This window comes from Pipistrellus hanaki, assembly GCF_964339955.1.
Source record: "Pipistrellus hanaki genome assembly, chromosome: 7".
NCBI lineage: Eukaryota > Metazoa > Chordata > Mammalia > Chiroptera > Vespertilionidae > Pipistrellus > Pipistrellus hanaki.
Genome location: NC_140509.1, coordinates 62,656,911 through 62,675,375, shown reverse-complemented (window position 1 = coordinate 62,675,375; position 18,465 = coordinate 62,656,911). Strand labels below are relative to the sequence as shown.

The 18,465-nt window shown below is 39.2% G+C and overlaps 1 protein-coding gene across 2 annotated transcripts in view; it reads left to right on the top strand.

Annotated features, from left to right (window-relative positions):
- AIG1 (androgen induced 1) overlaps positions 1-17,507 on the top strand; it is a 167,077-nt gene extending 149,570 nt beyond the window's left edge. The window contains exons 5-6 of one of the 2 annotated variants that reach the window (XM_084889331.1): positions 9,304-9,467; positions 16,515-17,507. In XM_084889331.1, coding sequence (XP_084745457.1) covers positions 9,304-9,467; positions 16,515-16,552 — 202 coding nt within the window. In that variant the 3' untranslated portion in view covers positions 16,553-17,507. Of the gene's footprint in view, positions 1-9,303; positions 9,468-10,256; positions 11,030-16,514 lie in introns of those variants that run through there. The other variant, XM_084889332.1, reaches the window with a different exon arrangement.
- Positions 17,508-18,465: the final 958 nt, after the last annotated feature.

The window sequence follows — 18,465 nt, the reverse complement described above, 5'->3', positions numbered from 1 at the left end:
CTAAATGATGAATAGAATGGTTTCAGCAGTGTTGAATCTTACAAAAGACAGGCTTGTAATCATGTACTAGTAGGAGTATAGTATAAAACTATGAAAAGGGGAAAATCCACTTTTCAAGACAGGGTAACATTGAGGAATGCAAATAGCTTCGGATTTTTGTTGTGTTCGTGTATGTGTTCGTTTTTCTTAGTGATTCAACACCTGGATTTTCTCATTGTCTTTCTTGTCCAAAATAAATACATTCTGGTAAGTGTCACTTCCGCTTGGTTGTGAGTTGATTATTTGAGCTTTATTATGTGGCCTGCCTTGTTCTAACAGAGATCACCAGAGAAGTCAAGGGTGCTGAGTCATTCAAATAAAGAGAACAATTTATTTACCAAGGCTTAGCATCTGTTCTTCTGTTCAGTCTTGCCAAAAGCATTGTTTCTGTCACTTAGAAGAGAGTAAAAACTGTAATTCTTAATTTAATTTACTTTTCTCTTTCCCACAGGCTAGGGGATCTGAAAATATTTATGAACTGGTGAGGATTGTAGTGCTTCAGGTTTAGCTGCTTCAATTTATAAATTTCCCCAGGGCATTGTAGGACTTGCCTTTGTAGACTTTATTACATACCTGCATGCATGGAGGTATGTCAAATTCCCACCAAAATATTACACACATTTTTAAATACTTTAAAAAGAAAACTTACATGAGGTTGAGGACATAAATTAATAAAGAATTGGATATGAATTGGGACAGTGAGGCAGAAATGAACAGGACCTAGGATTAAGATGGAAGACATTGAAAGTTTGAAGCTGTTAGAAGATTAGGGGAATGTGAGCTTTACCAGTGGGCAGACAAGAATGGGATCAGGGCAAGGATAGAAACTCAAGGTTAGCAGGACTAGAAACTCAAGGCAGGGGACTTGCTCCTCGAGTATAGGGGACACAGTGGAGAACTATGAGTGGGAAGGAGTGAGGCAGAGCTTCAGGAGCCAGCCTGATAGAATCCTGCTCTGCTTCCAGAAACAGAGCAGTGAGCCAGACACTATTCTGGAAGAAGGAAGGCCTTCAGTTGTCCCTGCAGTGTGCAAAGCACCACTGCTTTCCCATTTTTAAAAATAGCAAAACCAACATTTTTGCCTCTGTTTAATGGACATAAAATTTAAAATATTACCCTGCATTTTGAATGTAGTCACCAGTATTGAGGTAGAAATACTCTCTATTTTTTGTTCTAAACCATCTTCTTTCTGGACTTAACTTTATTCACTGATTTATTTGTACTGCAAATATATAGTAATTACTCTGTATTGGCTGTGCTAGCTGATAGAGACCCAAATATGAATGAGAGCAATGTCTAAAAAGCACTGGAAAAAATATTCTCGGGTGAGGAAGGAAGGAAGGAAGGAAGGAAGGAAAAAAGGAAGGAAGGAAGGAAGGAAGGAAAGGAAAGGAAGGGTGGAATATATGGCTACTTTTATGAAATATGGGTGTAAAAGTGAGAAGAAACAGCTGAAATTGTTGAAGGTGGCTTCCCCTACAGAGCAGAACAAGGCATGGGAAAGAGAGCAAGAGCTGCAGTTGGATGGGACAGGAATTTCTGGGGGGTTTTATGAGCTTTCTAAAACTTTTAGATGGTTTGATTCTGATAAAAATTAAAATGACATTTAAAAAACAAACATTACAACTCAACTTAGAAAAAAAAAGTAATTGACTTAACCATTCCTCGACCAGTCAAGGCATAATCGTAGTGTGTCAGCTAATGTCTGTATTACTGTTAGCCTGGGAACCCTGTCACAAGGGTAGGGGACACATCTACTTCATATACTGCTACATTCATGGGTTTGTCACATTCTAGGCACTGACATACTTTTGTTGAATTAAAAAAATAAAAGAAACATTTGTCAGTTGTGGAAGCAGCATACAGAAGACAATAGTGACAAATAATACAGAGACGCTAAGCACTGCCACAAAGCAGGAGCTCAAGAAATGTCTGGGAAGTTTGCTGTTTATTAAAGACGGTTGGCAATTAGAGAGAGAGAGATCGGCAGTCCAAGGAGGTCACAAGATCAAGGAAGACGTCATCATGGCAGGGATAACCGGAACACTGTTTGTAATTCCTAAAAATAAGAGTCTGCTAGAAGAAAGAGAAGCACAAAATGTGCTAAAGAAACATTACAGATCACTTCTGAAAAATATGGAAATTATGATTTGTGTTGCAGGATTTAGGATGTTCCTCCCCCCACACCCTCCTTCCAAAACTAGAAGAATGAGCGCATGGGTTTCTCGCCACCAAAGCCAGCCCTGATAATTGCTTGGGCCATTAGTCCCTCGCTGACTACACTCCCCACTCCCTCCAGAAAGAACACATGTTCCCTACAATGTTCGATGTGTCAACTTGATGTTTGGCACCTATATGCTTTGAGAAGGTCCAAATGATTAAAGTTAAGCACGGTATGAATTTTATTAAGAGAAATTCTAACTGAATCCTCTCCAGGGAAACATCACCATAAGACCAGGTAGGCTGTAGAAAGTGGGGCTCAAAGGAAACAAATAATTTAAAATCATTTTAGGCATGTGCCAGGACATGTGTTGGAGGAAAATATTCTGAAGCAAATTATTGGCCTGCCTGTGTGGATAAATTACTCTGATATTTATGATTGAGAATCAGGAAGAAAACACATTCCCTCATTACCTCACTACAGGAATTCAGTCTGGGAGGCACGCACAATTTGCCTGTTTCCCCAGGGATGGGTGGAGAGACTTGTAACCTTGAAAACATCTCCGTGTGAGAAGAACAGAAAAAATATTATATATTTCTGCACTAGGAACAGCGGTGGAAAGGTGTTTTATTTTGTTTGCTTGTGTTTTGTTTTTGTTTTGATTGTGCTAACCTAAATTGATGGTGCTAAGAACTTTATGTTAATGAATGAATACAACATTAAGATAGGCAGTTCATACCCTTTTATGAAAGGGGAAAATGAGATTCATGAAGTTTAATAATGTCCAAGGTGACCTACTACTAAGTGAACAAACTGGAAGTTGATCCAAAGTATAGATGACACAGCTTCATAGACATAATTTGTAGGGCCCAGCACAAAATAAAAATGTGGAGCTACTTGTTAAAAAATTATTTAAGAATTGCAAGACGGTGACAGCAGAGCATTAAACTAAGTGTGGGGTCCTTCTGAGCATGGTGCCACAAGTGACTGCCTGGAATGCACACCCATAAAGCCAGCCTGATGGATAGATAGACACATCCCAGGCTCTGTAAATTTGAGTCAGCTTCAATGAGAAAATTAGAAAGACTTTGATCAATCTTAAATTATGATTAAGCCTTAAAAGGTTGCCTTGAGGAATATGCCATTAGACCCACAGTAAGCGAAGGATCATATAATTCTATCTGTAAAACTTCTAATCCAATCTGTAATTGAGCTAGAGGATATTTCCATGGGACCCCTCCATTTGTATGTGCCTGTGAGTTGATGTGTTTTCTAGCACTATCACACATATCACCAAGAGGAGTTTTCTGAGTGCTGTTTCCAGAGGCAGACATCCTTTATCATATTCCCCTGGAACCTAGTCTTTTCAGTGGAAACCTAGGCAGACATCCTTTATCATATTCCCCCGGAACCTAGTCTTTTCAGTGGAAACCTTGGCAGCCACTCTACACCATAATCTCCTCAAGGGCACGCCTCTGCATCCCCACTGTTGCTTGCCCCATCTGGCACAAAATAGGGGCTCAAGAAATGTCTGTTGAATAAATGATTGAGTACATGAATTCCAGAAAGCTCCAACAGAATGCTAGGTTTTCAAAAATGTAACAGGAACCAGTCTTCATGTAATTAGTACTCGGAAAATGGTCCAAGGGGCCGAAAGAATGGCCCTACAATGAGAGGATTAGATCTAACGAGAGGGCCAGCTCTAAAATCAGCATTTGAGCCTAAAATCAAATGCTCTTGAAAAGTCCTTCAGAAGCATCATGTTGGAGGTGCCATGGAAGGCACATGGAGACCCACCGGATGAGAAGCTGACGCACATTCTTTATCTCACTCTACCCTAAGGCACATGCTCATTGCCTGCCAAGGAACGTAGTAAATTCCAGTAGGCTAAATGCATAAATGATGTGATTATTTCGTAAGAGGTAAGTCAGTGCCTTCTCTGAAGGAAGTGTTTATTACTTTACCCCTGCAGCCCTGCAGTGGTTTTCCTCTCCTCTGAGGAAATTTTAAAATCTGATCCCTGAGTTTTATAGGAGGCTCAGTCTTGTGTTAAAACTTCACCAAAACTGACTTATCTTGCATCTTGCAACAGTTCTGTATCTCACACATTTTCCATAATGAGAGTGAATTACTTTTAGAGTCAGTGGAGGGGAAAGAGAAACTTACATAGAGATTTTATACTTAGGTTATTTTTGGTTCTGAGCACATTAAAAGCCATCCGGAGCCCTGCTCCTATCCATCATATATCCTAGTCTTCAGAGCATTAGAGGAGCCTGGCATACAAGCTAAGACTTGTTCTGCTGGAGTACATAGCCCTGCTTCTCCACCGACTGAACCTCCTTGGGCTTCAGTGTCCTCATCTGTCAGATGGTACTACTCTAACATGTTCCCCAAAGTGTTGCTCATAAAATATTTACAACAGTGCCTGTCACTAAGAATTCAGTATCACTAGCTATTAGCTGTCATTGCATTGAATCTGTTTTCTTTGTGTCTTCTGACCTAAAACCTTGCTCGTTACCAAAATGTGATAATAAAAACAATTTTAAAATCTTCTTTAAAATAAACGAATCTGTCTGGCCAGCATGGCTCAGTGGTTGAGCCTTGACTTATGAATCAAGAGGTCACAGTTCAATTCCCAATCAGGGCACATGCCTGGGTTGTGGGCTTCATCCCCAGTAGGAGTGCAGGAGGCAGCCAATGGATGATTCTCTCTCATCATTGATATTTCTATCTCCTTCTTCCTCTCCCTTCCTCTCTGAAATCAATAAAAATATATTTTAAAAAAATAAAATAATCTTGAGAACTGACAGGTCATCAGTAGTAAAATAGGTATGTGTGTCTACCCAGGATATATAAGTGTGATAGAGCCAGGAAAGGGAGGGATGCTATGTCTCCTTCACTACAGTGCCTTGAGGGCTCCAGTGACCTCCACAACTTGTGTACTGTGTGATGGGATGACATTTGGCCATATGGTATAAAGAGCTACATAGTTTGACCATGTTAATTTGTCTTTACTTAACTATCTATCATTTATATCCATTCAGCATCCAAAGTAGATTTATATAATACATATAACACTTGAAATCAGAAAAGTATCTTTGTAGGTGCAAAGTTTGTTTTCTAATTATTCTGAGTTCTCAGTGTTACAGTGCTAATAAATGTGGTTTACTCTACCCTGGAACCACTTCATTGGCATCAAGACACCACATCTTTCTGTCTTCCTTCTATGTCACTAGCCCACTTTTTTTTGTTTCCTTTAAGCCTCACCTTCCTCAACCTATCCCTTAAATCTTGATATTTTTTAGGGCTCCCTCATGGACTCACTTTATTCATACCTTACATTCTAGGTGTAAGAACTCCCACTGTGGTTGAATTTAAGCTGCCAACCAACCTGCTTGCAACCATCCTTCCTAAAGATCCAATAACCCACTCTCCTGACCATGTGATCTGTTTCACATTTATTCAGAACCCCTCAAAGACTTCCTGATGTCCATACCAGGATAAGTCTACATTTCCTACCATGTTTTAAAAAGTCACCCACAGGGTAGTGTCTGCCTGCCCCTCATGCCTTCTCTCCCTTGACCTCAACAAAATGTTTTCTTCTTGAATATCTGGGAGTTCTCCCTTGTTTTCAGGTCTTTTGACATGCAATTCCATTTGGCTAAAAAGTTCTTGTCTCCCATCTTTGTTTGATTAACTCTTACTCCTCCTATCACAGCTTAAACGCACCTTGATTCATTTATTCTTTCTCCTATGTGACAGGCATTGTGATAAGTATTGAAAATATAATAAGATATTTAGATACTATAAAGGGGGATAAATATTATTCAAGTAAATACGTCATTTAAATTTAAGTACTAATAAAAAGAATAGCTTTAATATAAAAGAGATTTATGGTTCTGAGTTTATAAAATCTGATCTAATATAATAGGTCTGAGAAAATTTTCTAACTGATGACTGGTTCATTATAATAGTTGAACTAAGATATAAAGGAGAACTATAATTTAATTAGTCTAAGGGTAAGGTAACTAACATCATGGACAGGAAAAAAAATGGAGCAAATGAAAATCCACATGGCAGGAAGGAACATGGCAAAATCAAGGAAGCGAATGAAAGCCAGCGTAACAAAAGCCAGGTATGCTATGGGGGGGATGAATAAGGCAGAAGCCATTCTATCTATGAAGGGCACTCTAGACTTTGTTAAAAATGTGGGTCTTTAACAAAAAAGCAATGGGAGGCTATTGACATGTTTGAGGCAGAGACATAATGTGTTCAGATTTCTGATTTTGAAACTCTAACAGATGTGGGGATGAATGGGAAGGAGACAAAATTAGATATGAAGACAGATTAGAAACTGTGACAGTACTCTAGACAGATGGATGATTTAATACAAGTTACCATACTGGTGATGGAGATGGTAAGCAATAAACATATTGGAGAGATATGTGAGATAACCTTGACAAGACAAAGATATGGATTGAAAATGTGTGATGAGAGAGAAATAACAAAGATGAGTCCTGAGTTTGGGTTGCAAAACTGAATGGAGGTAATACTATTCACAGGGATAAAGAATAAGGAACAACAGAGGAGGACCAGGTTTGAGGGAACCAAGCATGACATTGGCTGCAGATATATCAAGACAGGGGTATCTTTATGATGTGCAAAATGAGATGTGATGATGACTGTTGGATAAACTGTTCTGGAACAGAGGAGGGATCTGGATGGGGACATAAATTTTCGAAATATCTGTACCTAGGTAGTAGATATGAAGCACTGCCATGAAAAAGGTCATTAACTGAGAATGCATAGTATAAGAAGGTTTTAAAACCAAACCTTAAGGAAATTCAGCATTTAATGGTTTGGTAGTGAATGGTGAACTTACAAAAAGATCCAAGGAGAGCAGTGTCAGAGAAAGGAAGAAAACTGGGAAACATAATGATAGCCAGTGTGTGTTTTTTTATTTGTTTGTTTTTTGTTGTTGTTAATCCTCACCCAAGGATATTTTTCTATTGGTTTTTAGGAACAGTAGAAGAGAGAGGGAAAGACAAAAAGAAACATCGATGTGAGAGAAACACATCAATTAGTTGTCTCCTGCACTAGCCCCAACTAGGACCCGGGCTGGGGAGGAGCCTGCAACCAAGGTACATGCCCTCGTCTGGAATTGAACCTGAGACACTTTGGTCTGTAGGCTGACACTCTATCCACTGAGCCAACCTGGCTTGGGTGCCAGTGTGTTTTAGTGGAGTATTGAAGCCAACTGTTGTGAGTGGAGAATTAGTGCAAGGTGTAGATATGAAGTCAATGAGTGTAGATTCACTGGAGAAGCTTGTTTTTTTAAGAGAAAGAGAGATAGTGAGCAGTATTTGTGAAGTTGATGGAAAATTTTTTATGTGCTTTACTGAAAGGCATTAGAGCATATTTATCAGTTGTGAAAAAAAAATCAATTTGAAAGGAAGTTGAATACATAAGAGAAAGAAACACTGATAGTAAGTGTAAATTCCTCTCAAAAGCAGGAAATTATCGCTGAGCATCCATGACATCCATGACATGTAAACTTTTCTTAATTCTGACTACATTAGTTATTTCCTTTTTTATATCTGTGTTCCTCATTAGATGCTACTGCATGAGAACAAAAATCACCTTTGTCTCATTTACTTCTGTATCCCTAGTGTGTATCAGAGCACTCAGATAAAAGGCATTAATAAATATCCATTTTAATTGCTCATTAAAGTGAATAACACTGGAGCTACACTTAATAAAAAGACCACCCACAAGTCTTACGATATTATAACATGTGCATATATATGTATGCACACATGCACACACACACACTCAATGGTTATCGTTTGGGGGGGGGCAAAATTAAAATTGATATCATTATATTAAGCAGAAGCTTTTTGGGTATCAAGACAAAGTGGCCTTAGATTGAGATAGAAATTGAAAGCCAACCAAGAACTAAGAAGTCTCCAGAAATAGATGAGCAAGTTCATGAGTCATTTTTGTGCAGAAAATTGAGCCTTGATTATATCAAGAAAACAAATGGTGAAAGCACATCCTGTTGGGACACGCAGATGCATCATTCACACCAATCCAGGTGAAACCCCACATAACAGGACTTCTGCATCTGAGATGGCTTGATGACCTACTAGGTAAAAAAAAACTTTTTAAAAAGAAAGTTTTCATCATTCCCTAGCCAATTTGGCTCCGTGGATAGAGGATAGAGTGTTGGCCTGCGGACTGAAGCGTCCTGGGTTCGATTCCAGTCAAGGGCATCTACCTGGGTTGTGGGCTTAATTCCCAGTAGGAGGCAGCTGATAAATGATTTTCCCTAATTGTTGATGTTTCTCTCTCTCTCTCTCTCTCTCTCTCTCCTCTCTCTCTCTCTCTCTCTCTCTCTCTCTCTCTCTCTCTCTCTCTCCCTCTCTCTCTCTCTCTCTCTCCCCCTCCCTTTCTCTCTGAGATCAATAAAAAATAGATGTTTTCTAAAAATAGATGGGATGTGCTTATGTGAAGAAGAGATTGAGAAGATTATATATCAGTATTTAGACAAACAACAGTTTCAAATCCCTGACTAGAACCCTTCAAGAGTCAGAAAAGACAAGGGGGAACTTAGGAACTGCCACATTGGAGGACAATAAGGAGTCGTGACTACCAAATGCAGCAGATAAAGGACATGAATGGGAAAACAGAAATTCCAAATAAAATCTGTCAGTAGTATTGTGTACCAATGTTCACTGCTTCTGTTTAACCATGGTTATACAAGATGTCACCATGCAGGGAAATTGAGCAAAGGGCATACTAGAGCTCTCTACACCATATTTTCTACTCTTCTGTGAATTTAAAATTAGTTCAGAAAAGAAAGAAAGAAAGAAAAAAAGAAAGAAAGAAAGAAAGAAAGAAAGAAAGAAAGAAAGAAAGAAAGAAAGAAAGAAAGAAAAGAAAGGAAAAGAATTGCAGCGTTTCTGTCTTGGAAGCAAAGCTGTGACTGGCATTGCTGAAGCATGATTGAAATAGCGGGAGGGGTCCTGTTGGTAAAATCGGCAACTTTGAAATCTGACCTGAGAATAAGTCCTATCTTTGTCTCCATTGCAATTCCATTGCAGGGTGTGTTGGGTGCATCATGTAACTGGGATGTGGGCGTACCCCTTCCTGGAACATATTGGCCCGGGAGCTAGAATCATCTTCTTCGGGGCTACAACCATCTTTTTGAACTTTCTGTACCTGCTGGGAGAAGCCCTGAACAGCTATATCTGGGATACACAGAGAAGTAAGTATTGTTTAGGGGAGCATAAAACAAGAGAATTTCAGACTTAAAAAGTGTGTGCAGAGATAGAAAGAAAAATCTTCTGTAGCACGGGATCACTTAGGAAGAGTTACTTTTTTGTAATAACAATGTTAATTTAAGAGCTCCTGGCAGTTACCTGAAAGGTTCATTGCTCACTTTATCTTATTAGCTAGTAAAATATCTAAATCTAAGAGAAAAGAAGCACATCCATAAATTTTATAGTGAGAAATGTAGTGTCAACAGGAAAAAAATTAGGGAGTTCACTCTGATTAATAAGTACTGCCTTCACTAAAGGACCCCCAACGAAATAGACAAACATTACATGTAACCAGTCTCCATGGAAGCCACCCTTCCACTTTTTACATCATCCTTTCCCGGGTGCAGTAGCCTCAGAGACATCTCACCACCATTCTGCTGAACCAGGGGTCTTCAAACTACGGCCCTCGGGCCACATGCGGCCCGCAGAGGAGTCTGATCCTGCCCGCCAGGTTTTTTGGGCAGTGAGCGCAGCCAAGGTGTTACAGTAGGAATTAGTAGTTCATATAGTCCGGCCCTCCAGCTCTCTGAGGGACCGTGATCTGGCCCCCACTTTAAAAAGTTTGAGGACCCCTGTTAGACATTGAAGCAGTACCGGAAACCCAGGCCACATGATTCACCAGTGACTGTCATGTTCAAGGGCAAAGTAGTCCGGGCACTAAAGGGTAATACTTCATTGCTGCAAAAAGTTTTTTAACCTACGCTTTGATTTGTCTTTTGTTTCTGTTTAAGCAGAGCCTCCATCTTGGCAAGGCACGTAATCTTACCCAAGTTGTGAAAAACCTATCCAAAGTGTATGTAAGATAACAAACGAATGGGAAGGTGAAAAAAGCAGCAGCGCAGATATGTAGTGACTTGAGCCCTCACGGCAATCCATCCAAAGACAAGATGACTTGGGGATTTTATTTTATTTATTTTTTTTTTTTTTTGACTTGAGGATTTTAAAGAACTCTGGGCATCTCCTCTGAACTAATCACAACATTCTAGGCCTCACCAGAAACTGATCTATGTTCCGCAGACATTGAGTACCCTACTTTGTGCCAGACACTGTGCCAGGAAAGTGACCTAATTAGACAAATAAAACACTCATTGCACGATTGCTGAATTGGACTTCTTTTGTGTGTGGATCTTCTAAGATGGTATGTGTCAAAGTGTTAGCCAATACTAAATGGCCCAGAGGAACTTGAGGGATTCTTTTCTCAGCAGCTGGCTTGATTTTAATAAGGGGTCTATTAGAACAAGTATCGACATATTTTATTCAGTTCAGGCCACAGCTTGAGAGACCAGAAATTAATCTTTTTATAATTTTTCTTTCTGTTCAATGGGAATAGTAATCTTTCTCTACTAATTAACTTATAAGAGTATTTAGCTAACTTTCAAAATGTATTAAAAATAAAATGTAGCCTGGCCGGTGTGGCTCCATGATTGAGTGTCAATTTACAAACCAGGAGGTCATGGTTTGACTCCTGGTCAGGGCACATGCTCAGGTTGTGAGCTTGATCTCATCATTGATGTTTCTGTCTCTCTCTCTCTCCATCTCCCTTCTTCTCTGAAATCAATAAAAATATATTTTTAAAATAATAAAATTAAATTTTCTTAAGTTTTTGTGAGAAAGGCCATAATTCAATACTATATATCCAATAAATGATATATGATGGGCTTGATCCTATTAGTCATTTGCCATTGTTCTACCACTTCTAAGAGAATATGACCTGAAAGGCAAGAGAGAAAAAAGTCCAATCTAGATTAATATAATACTACATTTTAGCAGCTTTGAGTGAGAACTTAAAAATGAATAGTGAAACTAAGGGTCTGTTGAATCACCTGTTCAATTTGTGCCATTCTCTTCAGCTACTTGAGTTAAAGATGACTAACATTTTGTAACTCATGTCAAGTATAGGGATTAATTTTATCTGCATGGGACCATCTAGATAATTCTACGGGGACAGATGTTTTATGCCAAATGGCCATCTTTTTCATATCTGAGAGGGATCATAAACTGATGGCCTCCTCCAAAACTTACCTGCCAAAAAGCTTTTTTAGGCCTACATAGTGGGATTTTTTTTTTTTTTAACCAACACTTCAAAATTTGAAGATTTCACATAAAATTTTTATCTTCTCAAATATATTAAGATCTGGCAACACTGAGCCCACTGTTCTCTTCTGGCAACAATGGTTTGGAATTGAGTATCAGTTGCCTCCTTTAGATGGCCGTCTAATTTTCCCTAATCCTCACCTGGCCACTTTGCTGTCCCATTAGCTGCCTGGTTCGGTAGATAGATTAATCTGAAACTTCCAGTTAAAAGAAGTGTGTCCTATGTGTGTTTGTGTGCATATTGTTAGGATGAACTGAATTTTATCCATTACAGTATTACAAGCCTGAGTACATTTACTTACACCCCAAACAAAATCCCCCCAAGAAGTAGGAAGACTACATTTCAGCTCCCTTCCTTTTATTCATAATGAATTTTAATGGCTCACTTGGTTACACTACAGTATGTTGTCCTCAACTATGAGATAAAATCACATTATTAAAGAATCAAAAAACTAAAAAGAAGATTAGAAAATCATCTAAGCCACCCCTTACCTTTTATAATGAGTCAACTGAGGCCAGAAATCTTACATAACCCACCAAAAAAGGTGGGTGCAGAGCCACCTCCTTCTGACAGATGTTCAGTCTAGTGTTATTTCTAATGAACCAAAAGAATGTCACCATTGGAAAATCAGACACATGAGAATTCAGAAAGTTCTCTCAGAACCATGAACCTAGCTTATAAAATAACAATATAGACCAACCTGATAGGAACTATGAAAAGAGCTCTTAAAATAGGCTAGATTAATAGGTAATCATTTACTCTTTTGAAAAGAAAGAAATTCCATGTGACTTTGTAGATATTGTATTAGTTTGCTGGGGCTGCTACAATGAAGACCACAGACTGGGAGACTTTAACAATAGAGATGTACTGCCTCACAATTCTGGGTGCCAGAAGTCCAAAGTCATGGTATTGGAGGGTTGGCTCCTTCTGAGGACTCTGAGGGAAGTAATGTCCCAAGCCTCTCTACTTGGATTGAAGATGGTCATTTCTTGTTCACATGGAGTTCTCACTTATGTGTGAGGCTGTCTCCAAATTTATTTTTATAAAGACATCGGTCATATTTGATTAGGGCCCACACCAGTGACTTCATTATAACTTGGTTAAGAACCAAATACAGTCACATTCTAAAGTACTGGGAGTTAGTTGGGAGAGATACAATTTAGCCCATAACATTCTGCTTTCAGCCTCCCCCCACATTCATGTCCTCTATTCACGCAAAATGTGTTCCCAACAGCACCCTAAGTCTTTTCAGACTCAACTCTTTTTTTTTAATATATTTTATTGATTTTTTACAGAGAGGAAGGGAGAGAGATAGAGAGCTAGAAGCGTCAATGAGAGAGAAACATCGACCAGCTGCCTCTTGCACACCCCCCACCGGGGATGTGCCCGAAACCAATGTACATGCCTTTGACCGGAATCGAACCTGGGACCTTTCAGTCCGCAGACCAACGCTCTACCACTGAGCCAAACCGGTTTTGGCCAGACTCAACTCTTAAGTCCTAAATCTCACTTTAAATATTATCTAAATAACACAAGAGTAAAATTGGGGAATGATTCATTCTGAAGCAAAATTGCAAAATTGCTCTACAGTTATAAACCTGTGAAACCAGACAGAAAGTTATCTGTTTCCAAAATGCAATGGCTGTACAAACATAGGATATATACTTCCTTTCCAAAAGAAAGAAATCACAGGGTAAAAAAGGGTCATGGTTCCTAACCAAGTCGAAAAGCTAGCAGAGCAAATTCCATTAGATTTTAAGGCTTGAGAATAATCCTCTTTGGCTGAATGTTCTGTCCTTGGGACTCACCAGGAGGGGGCTGTGGCCCTGCATCCTTGGCCCTGGGCAGCAGCCCTACCTTCTGGAGCCAATAAGGTTCCAGCCCATGAAATTCTTTGGAGTTGTTCCTCCTGCATTTCATCCTGCCTGTTCCTCCATGCTGGCAATGTTTCTGCTGGTACAAAATTTTCAAAACCCTTTTGGCCTCCCATGTAATCCATGGGGGTTGAAATCATCAGACAGAGGGTCTCCCACAGGTTCCTCCAGGCTCTGCTGAGATGATTAATTGGATCCACAGGTCATCTGCCTAATCTCTTTAGCAAACAGTTGTCCAGCCACATCCGTGGCCTGCTCTCACACTCCAAGGTCCTAGGCATTGAGAAGGGCTTCAACTGATGAATTTGGTGGGGGACACAATTGAACCTACAACAGCTGAAATATTTCTATACTTTAAGAATAATTCAATTCTGCCCTAGCTGGTTTGGCTCGGTGGATAGAGCATCAGCTGAAGACTGAAGGTTCCTGAGTTGGATTCTGGTCAAAGTTACATGCCCTGATTGCAGGCTCGATCCCCAGTAGGGGGCAGCCAATCAATGATACTCATCATTGATGTTTCTATCTCTCTCCCTCTCCCTCTCTGAAATCAATAAAAATACATATTTACAAAAAATATATATATTTCAATTCCAATGGGTAAGTGTTGTTAAAGTCAAACTTCATACAACCAGAAATGAAAGTGTCGAAGGATGAAAGGTTGGGGTGGGACAGGGAAAGCAGACCAAAGGACAAAGGAGGCCCGAGCCAGGCCTATGTGACAGAAACATCCCCCTTCTTTTCCCCCAGCTGCCCATCCAGCTTATGTCCCACGAAGGCCCACCCAGGCCTGCAGTGCCCCAGTGCTGCCCTCTAGTTGATCCCCTCGCCCAGTCTGGGGGAATCACAGGTGGCTGAGTCTCTGGGCTCTTCCTCTGTGTTCCCGCAAGCACCTCCTGCCTCAGCTCTGACAGGTTTTTTTTTTGTTGTTTTTTTTTCAACTGTTTTTGTGGAAATTATACCTCTGGTTCTTCCAAATATTATTTACAGCTGTCTAATTTTTCCTCTACCTCCAAGCTGCCAAACGAAAGTAGGTGGGGAGCCGTTTTCCCTGTCTGGGTCAGTGAACACCCCCTGTTCTCCACCCCTGCTTTTGAAGATTCCACTCTTGCTGCCAAGTCAACCCATCTGCAGGAAAACACTTAGGAGGAAACAGACTTGAAAAAGAAAAGCAAGCAGTTAGCTCCTGATAGTTTCTCCACAGGGATGAAGTGGGAACCCAAGTCATGTGCATTGTTTGAATGGAATCTGTGGTGTTTTTCTGCCTTTGTCTTGGTTACCCAACAACTAAGTCATTGCCTGCTCACCCCCAACCCTACTCCTCCTCCCCTCAGATGTCCTGACTCCTGGATTTGAAGTTTTCCTTAATATGATTCTGAAAATTACTTTGGAAAAAGTGGTGCAGATCCCTGCCAGTTCCTTAGTCATGAAAACCAAACCTAAAAGAATATCTAAGGACACCTGTTCAGAGCATGTTGTCTACATTCTACTGCTGCCACCCTGGACCCACAAAATACATACTAGGAACCGGGGTGGGGGGTTCTTTCCTAAAGAAGCCCTATCATGGTGGCCCTCTGCAGTTAGGCTTATGATTTTTTATATTGAAAGTTCCATATTTTGTTCTGCTTTCCCTCCAGTCCAGCCCTCTCAGACCTCCTCTATGTTTACTGTTTATTAATTGGTTCAGTAAAGATGAACTGTGCCCCTACTAGGAGGCAGACACTGTGTTATGTTCTAGAAATATAATCTGGAATAAAGCTGGTAAAGGCTCTGTCCTTGGAGAGCTTGCAGTTAATGAAAGAACACCAACAAACCCTCCACGGAAACATTTGGGGTTATTTTGTTCCAGCAAAAATTCTCTGAGAATTTAGTATCAGAAGAAAAATCTTTATCTAGAAAATAAGTGGGAAGCATTTGCCAGGGTTAACTTTGATCCATAAGAATGACTTGAACATTTTCATCTCTAGAAAAAAATGAAACACTATTAGCTATTCACTATATAGACAATTGATAGAAATCTTACCGGTCTGGTCCATATGAGTCTCTCAGGAAGAAAAACATAGTCTAGCAGCAATAAAAAACGAAGGATCTCTTACCCTTTTAGATAGCATGGAGGGGCCTGGACGGTATTATGCTAAGCGAAATAAGCCAGTCAGAGAAAGACAAGTATGACATGATTTCAATCATATGTAAAATCTAATGAACAAAATAAACTCATGAGCAAAATAAATCCAGAGACATGGAAGCACAGATCAGACTGTGGAATCTCAGAGGGAAGGTGGGGGGAGGGTGGATGGGTGGGAAGAGATCAAAGAATTTGTATGCCAATATGCACAACCCTGGGACACAGACAATAGGGTGGTGAAGGCCTAGAAGAGTTCAATGGAGGGAGGTGGGAGGAAACATACATATTACTTCAAACAATAAAGATTTTTTAAAAAATAAAAATAAAAATTTAAAAGAGAAAAAAAAGTCTATGAGTCTTGGGTTGAAGAGAGGGAGAACTTGAGTTTGAGTACAGATGGGTATGAAAATAAACAGTTCTTGTGGCTGATAAGCTCCCAATGAGCTTAGCACTGTTTACATTGCTTGACTTTTAACCACCTAGAGTCCTTGCCTTGGGAAGGTACAGGAATAAAATCAAAATGAAGAAGGTCTGTTTGAAACTATCAGCAGCACCTCATATTTCTACAAGCTCCTTACAAAGCAGTCTGGTTGGGGTTTCTTGAGCAAACTCCATGAGTCAAGAACTAACTTGAGTCCCTCACTGCCAGAAGCCACAAGGACTGGGTGTGTCCTGGAAATGATTTGTCTTGATTTGAGGAAAAGGGGTGGGGAGAGAGGTCACTGAGAAAGTTTCTGGAGAAAGCAGTAAATGAGTTGCCTTCTCAACTGGAGAAAAGGGTTGAGTGCAGGAGGGTGGACAAAAAGCAGAGAGAGGAGAGGTGTGGGTTTTTTTAAAGCAGCTTGGCAAAGCTGTTCATAGTTTAATCTGATGTTCAAATAAAGTACTTTGCCTGTTTTAGGTATGGAAGAAGAGAAAGAGAAGCCTAAATTGGAATGAGATCGAAGCGTACAAGGAAGAACTGGACTGAGCCGCCATGAAGACTCATTACCCCCATTTCCCCTGGGGCATTGGCAGTACAGGAGAGGAAGCCACATGGAACTCTTAGAACCCGGTGGAATGTACCCCCACCTGCCAGCCCAAGGGAGGACACCTTTTATAGAGAAATATACTACATAAGAATAGAATACAGTTGTTTTAAAATAACTCCTCCTGGTTTCTTAAAGAAATCTTTCCAAATTCATGATTGATGATAACATTTTTCCCCTCTTCTAGTTTCTAAAACTAAAATTGTGCATTGGATTTTAATTTGTGCAATTGTAATACCATTAAGAATAAAATTCTGTTGTGTTTCTTGTTGAGAAATTTGTGAAAAATCAAAGGAGCAGATGTAGAGCAAGGCATTTGAGTATTTGTCCTACAGGTGGCTGGAAAAAGGAACCCCGGCCCCACTGTAAGCCTGGAGGAAATGCGTTGGGTAACCCCTATTTGCAATAATGTCACAGTTGCCTCGAACAGGCAATGTGAGCGAAAAGTACATCAACTTAGTCAAATCCATGAATGTTTTTGTATCTCACAGTTTAATCTTATGAACTGTTTCCTAAATGCAAATTATAATTTTAATAAAGACCAAGCAATCCCTCGTCTGATGTCTGTATGGTACATCTCAAACCCTAACAACACTGTGTTTCCTTTCTTACTTTGTTTTTATTACCTGTTAAAAGTGGGCTTACTGAACCTGGTTCTTATAATTTGCTGATTATAATAATATGTATATTTCTGATAAATCAAAAATGAATAATTTCTTGAAAAATAAGTTAATTTACAAAATGTTTTACCATAATTATTTTTAAGTAATATTAATGCAGAATATGGAGTAGGAAATATAAAAATAAATCTTAGAGAAATATAATGAAGAAACTAATAAAAACTATGTAAAGCAGTAGAAAAACAAGAGTGGAATTGATAAATTTATTATTATAATATCTCATATAAATATAATTAAAATATGCAAACTACTGATATGTTAACTGAAAAGAAAGACAAAGAGAAAAAAAACAAATATAAACACAATTGTGAAGCAAATTTTAAACTATGAAAATATTTTTTTTAGCTCTATGGCAATAAATTCTTAGGACCTGGAGAAATGTACAATTTTCAAGGAAAATTAATTCAATAAGAAGTAGGAAGCTGAAATGGACTTATATTTATGGAGGATATTTTTAAATGTTCTATTAGCTATCTCCAAAAGAGGAGTTGGATCCAGAGAGTTTTATGAGCAAGTTCTTAAAAACTTTCTAGTAACAATTCTCACGTTATTCAAGATGTTCCAGAATTACAGAATGATGAAACTTTTCCCCAATTATTTTTCAAAGTTAATATAAAACAAAGCCAACATAGCAAAGAAAAAAATTCCACTTGCTTTCACTAAAATGTTGGCAACATCAACCCAACAATACACAAATAATTTTTCAAAACTAAAAAAGGTTTATTCTAATAATTCACAGATGGTCCTAGCCAGTTTGGCTCAGTGGATAGAGCATCAGCCTGTGGACCAAAGGGTTCTGGGTTTGATTCCAGTCAAGGGCACATCCCCTAGGTTGCAGGCTCCTCCCCAGATGAGGCCCTGGTCAGGACATATGAAGGAAGGAACCAATCAATGTGTTTTTCTCACATCAATGTTTCTCTCTGTCTTTCCCTCTCTCTTCCACCGCCCCCCCCCCTAAAAAAATTAATGGAAAAATATCCTTAGGTAAGGATTAACAAAAGAATTAAAAAATGAAAAATAAATAAAAATTCAAGGGTGACTTAATGCTAGGATTTTTATTAAAAATCTTGTCTCAGTGCACAAAGGGGGAAAAAAATTATATGATTCCACTGTTGCTCTAAGGAATTTGAAAATGTTTAACATT